Here is a 5472-nt window from a genome sequence, read left to right as displayed (position 1 = left end):
TAAGCAATAATTAAAAACAAAAGTAAAATAGTAGGGACTTGCATGTGAATTTTTTTTTTTCAAAGACCAAATATCACTGTGACTTCTAAATAAATAAGTAAAAAATAAAAAAAACTGAACAGAATACACAATTTCGAACAGAATACACAATGAGAACTCTTGGATTAGGATATTCTTGAATTTAAAAATTTAAAACTCTGATCATGCCAATCCAGTACATTTTTGAAACGTTCTTTGGACGTTTTTATTAGGTGTAAACCTAATGAAAATGTCAAAAGAACTTTTAAAAAACGCACCTTGCCCACTGGAAAATCCGATTGCGTCAAAAAATTATGACAAACTTAATTAAAAATTATTAATATTACAGAATTGGCTGCAAAGGAAAGAGTTGCTGATGCTGAATCTTATTTAAAACTACAGTTTCAAGACGATATAAAGATTCTGGATTTTATGTGATGGCACGTATCAGCTAAGGTGATTTTCCTTATTAAACGGTGTGTTTGCAGCACTTTCAATAAGCGGTAAGAAAACTTTGTAGCCCAATTAATCTTGAAATGAAGTCTTCATCTTCATTCTTAGTTTATTAAAAACTGAACATGGTCTAGGCTATTATACCGTAAATGATTATGTTAACAAAAATAAAACACGCATTAAATGGTCGATCTATTAATTAAACTTTTGATACAAATTGCATCGTCAAAAGTTAAGGACTAAAAAACCTAAAAAAAAAAAAACTTTAAAAAAGAATATAAAACACAGGAGTCTAGTTAGTAGATTTTATTTTGAATATAGTTAACTATATGATTTTACATATATTTTTAGATCTTTCAGTATTTAGTTTCAGTTTTTTTCCGTTTTTATACAGTTTGAGGTTTTCAATATGCCGGCAGAAATTTTAAGAGAATAGCTTGAGCGTTTTTCCTGAAATTTTAAAAAAACTTTGCTTTTGATAAGAGCTGTGTTTTAAGTGGAACACATTTTAGAAATAGTTAGGTAAAAAACAGTATGTCTTAATTTTTTTTCAACAGTATGTTTTAATTTTTTCTGTTATCAAGTTTAGCGCAAGTCTTCAGATCCAGAAATTTTAAAAAAAGTCTGTTTCATTTAAAACATAGATAAGTTCATTTTAAATGTATTTCAAAAGTTCCATTTACTTTTTTTTTTTAGTTTTGCTAAAAAACTTGGTTGGCACAAATCTTAAATTTTGCTTATTTTTGAGGTTTTTTAGGGTTACTGGAGCAACCATTGACCATAAAACTTTTATTTTTATAATATGGCTAATCGTTTTATGTCATAATTTGTTATTTATTGTCTATATTCAAAAATGGGGGAGTATACCATTTAAGCAATGTACAATCATGTACAACGTACCTATATATGGGGCTATAGATATACAGATAGCCCATATAAACGTTTGAATCTCCATATGTTTATAGTTTATTACTTTTTTTTCTTAAAAAGAGTTATAATGTCATCAAGCTTAATTAATACATGATATTTAATGCTTAAAAGTAAATTTATGAAGCCGCTAAAAACATGCTATATTGCTCTATACAGAGCCCTAAAAAGTTTTATTGTTAAGAGACAGATTGCGCCTTTCCTCTTCATAGCCCTCTTTTCTCCCCAGTTTAAATATTTGGTCTACAGCAATGAAATTTGATTGCCTTATCAAACTCGCCACATAATAGCAACAAGTTGAAAAATGTCAAATTTCTTTTCAAAGACTGCATAAATGACATAGAGACAAAAAATTCTATGGTAAACATATAAATACATTAAAAATAAATTGAGTTTAATGTAAAATGTAGTTATAAACAGTCAGAGTGCTGCAAAGTAATTTCTATCAAAAAACAAGTTTAAAATGACGAGGAAAAGTCAAGCTTAAAGATAACGTTTTATGAAGGGTGTCGGACAAGAGTTTGCACTATATTAAGTGCTAGGCAATGGATGACGTCATTCCTAAGAAACTTTTGAAGAAAATTACAAGAAAATTACTATTTAGAATGGGATAAGTTTTGTCCGGTATTTCAAAAACCTTTGGTACTTGTTACCTGCCAAAACCACTATGGTTTCGAGTACATAGTTGACTTAATTTTTTTTTAAGCATTTTTTTTGCGCTGATATATTTTAATCTTTTATAAAATAACGTAGGTCTAGCGGCCATAGACACTTAGAACCATACAATTTTCAATAAATAAGCTCAATAAATACAACTTACAGCCGTGTGAAAAATATAAAGAAGAGTAAATACAACTTACAGCTTAGTTAATATAAAAAGCACTAGGAGTTTTGTTGCAAATATTCTATAAATAAAGCCTTTCAATTAAAATGATTCCCTCACAAAGTTAAAAAAAACTGAAAGAAACTGAGAGATGCAAGTAAACTGTTTTATAAAACAAAACATTATTTAACAAAACTTAAAATATTTTAATAACAAAACTATAAATATGGTGATATTTTATCTAATATGTATATATTATTTGTAAAGTATGTCATATATCATCTGATGTGCAGAGGTTGTTTAATTTCTTCCTTTTTCTAAATATTTGCATTTGCTGATGAAAAATTAATAACTGATTATTTCCAACAAATAAAGTTTTAAGCAAGAAAACCCGTTTTGATTCGTAAAAGGTTGTGAGTGGTACTTTGAAGACAAACAAGCTATTGCGCTGTTGCTAACTTGAAATCAACTACGTTTTAATGTGTGCTACTCTTAGTCATCATTAACATTTTGCATATCAAAAAAAAAAAATTTTAACTCTGATTTTTGGAGTATTTATTCCACCATTATTTTTGCATTATGTTGATGGAAGGTATAAAGTGGGTGGAACCTAAAGAAATTATGATAATATAGATAATGAAATACAAACTTTATAACTAAAATGTCACGCAAAAACTATAGATTTTTTTAAATAACCTCGTTTTTAAGTTGAGACTTAAAATTAGTTTTGTTTAAAAACTTGTTACTAAGTTGAGGGTTATAAATAGTTTAGTACAGCTGTTTCTTATATGCAATGTTTTTTATATACATTGTTTTTCATATGCAATGTTTCTTATACACAATGTTTTAATATACCACAATTGACACATCCTCCCAAGCTTCACTAAAAAATTGACAAAATAATTTTTGAAACTATTATCTTTTTATTTTAGTAATCATAAAAAAAGAAGAATCCTAAAAAGAAGTTGCGACGCTGAAATCAAGTCCAAAGATATTACAAACAAATAATCTCGCAAATCTAAATTCTGATGGTTCCAAAATTAAAGTAAACTTGAAGCTATTCAATTCTGCAGAAAGATATTTAGCACTGACGTTTAAGAAGATGTGTAATCTAAGCTTTAAAAGTAAACTCAACCAAATCTAATTGTGCCTTACTAATTCCAGAAAAATATGTAATGAAGTTTTTACTTTCTTCGTTATTACAATTCTGAGTTCAATCATATTTACAACTATTTAAGTTGATTGTAATCTAAGAATTAATACTTTTTTGTTCAGAAAAAAATGTTTAGAAATTGTTTATAGGATATAAAGGCTTATAAGCAGATAAAAAAGTTTAAGGAATAGAATAAAGCTGAGGTGAACGTTACAGCATTTATGAAATATATCTGATATATATGTTCTAGATTTAGTCATTATAGCAATACAAAAATGCAAAAGCTTGGAAAGATGACCATAAAACTTTTTGGCTTGAAATGAGCTTCTTAGTAAAGTATTCCTAACTTTTATCAAGATTTGAAATAATAATAAGTCTTGATGTTATGAACAATTGTTCAGAGAAAGCAGTCCAAATAAGAAAAACAAAATATGGTTTCAGAGAAAACAGTCAAAACTCATTAAAAAAGTAACTGTCTCAACTTATTAACAGTAATTAACAAATTAACAGTAATAGCTTATTAACAAAGGGGATTTATAAAAGAAATAAGATGTTTATTTTTACCCATGTGTACAAAAAAAAATATAAAACACCATATATTAAATTATGCCCAAACATTATTCTATAAAACTTATTAAACTCAAACAATTTTTATTGTATACAGTCTTTTTAAATAAATTTTAATGTTTAAAGACCACTCTTTTTACCTTTAGAAAGGCAAGGTTATACATATATATATTCATACGCTAAATCTAATATATTTTTTAGATTTGTTTTGCTTATCTGAATCTAGATTTTGTAAAGTGGTTTCATTTTACACATTTTTAATTTCTTACAAGTAATAGTAGCTTTTGTTTAGAATGTCATAATTATATTATATATAATTATTTAAATAAAAATCTCCCAGAAACTCTCATATCTAAAGTGGTATTGTTTGCTGAAAATACTACCATTTTTTCTTGTCTTGATAAGAAGCCAACAATCTCTGATTGCTTGAAGAAGACATTGAAGCTTGAAAAGGATCTTATCTTTTCATTGAGGGGGCATTAAGTTTGAAAAAGATTTTTCCTCTGACACAACATGAGGCTCTCACTGGCTGATAAACTTTAACTCAGATGAAACTCAACTTTTTCAGCTAATTATTATCGCAATATTCAAGGTAAAGTACTCAATGAGTTATCTACCCTTCATATTCTAGAATACGCCCTTACTTTCAACCTATTCTTGGAAACCATATATCAAATCAGTTGCAAAATTATTATCTGCTAAGGTTGCATTTATTTATCGTGCTTGCCACTTTCTTACTCAGGATTCAATTTAATAACTCTATAAATCTCAAATCGGTCCTTGTATGGAATACTGTTGCCATATCTGGAGTGGACCTTCAAATAATGCTCTTTTTCTCTTTTATACAAAATGCAAAAACGCATTGTAAACATAGTTGGACCTGCTCTTACAGCTAACCTCCAACCGTTATCACATCGTCGTAATGTTGCTGCTCTTTCTGTTTTTTATAAATAATATAATGGGCACTGCTCTAAAGAATCTCTTGTGCCATGTACTAAAATTCATTCTCCTGCTGCTCGTCATGAATTCTCATCCTTTTACTGTGAATGTTCTTAAGTGCTCCATATATTTTTTTATTTGTCTATCTTTTTTCCTCAAACATCATTTCTTTGGAAAGCGCTTCCTTCATCTTTTTTTCGTGATTCATATTATTTGCAATCTTTTAAGTAGTCTGTAAATCTTTATCTTTCTTTATAAATTTTATCTTTTCCAGTAAATTCCAACTCTAACAGTGGTTGCTTGCAGCCTTGTTGGAGGTAAAAATGTGAAAAAAAAAAAAATCATAATTTAAAATACTGAACAAATCATAATAAATAAAGTTAATAAAAAATTATAACAAATAATAAATGAAATTAACCATGATATACTAAATTTAGTAATCTGAAAAATGAGATTTTTAAAAAATATAAATTATTATAGCCAAGTTAATTCAAGTAAAGTTTTTAAACATTATGACTTTTTAACTTATGATTTTTCCCAAAATCATAAGGGAACAGGTACGGAGCAAGCTAGTGCCTGCCTTGAACTATTG

General features: G+C 27.6%; 1 protein-coding gene across 2 annotated transcripts in view; it reads right to left on the bottom strand.

Annotated features, from left to right (window-relative positions):
* Positions 1 to 762: 762 nt before the first annotated feature.
* The window catches only part of LOC136080882 (uncharacterized), a 127875-nt gene continuing 123165 nt past the window's right edge, over positions 763 to 5472 (bottom strand). The window contains exon 11 of one of the 2 annotated variants that reach the window (XM_065798255.1): positions 763 to 2831. In XM_065798255.1, coding sequence (XP_065654327.1) covers positions 2799 to 2831 — 33 coding nt within the window. In that variant the 3' untranslated portion in view covers positions 763 to 2798. The remainder of the gene's footprint in view (positions 2832 to 5472) is intronic. The other variant, XM_065798256.1, reaches the window with a different exon arrangement.

Source organism: Hydra vulgaris, chromosome 05 (assembly GCF_038396675.1).
Source record: "Hydra vulgaris chromosome 05, alternate assembly HydraT2T_AEP".
NCBI lineage: Eukaryota > Metazoa > Cnidaria > Hydrozoa > Anthoathecata > Hydridae > Hydra > Hydra vulgaris.
This window is presented reverse-complemented; position numbering and strand designations above follow the sequence as displayed.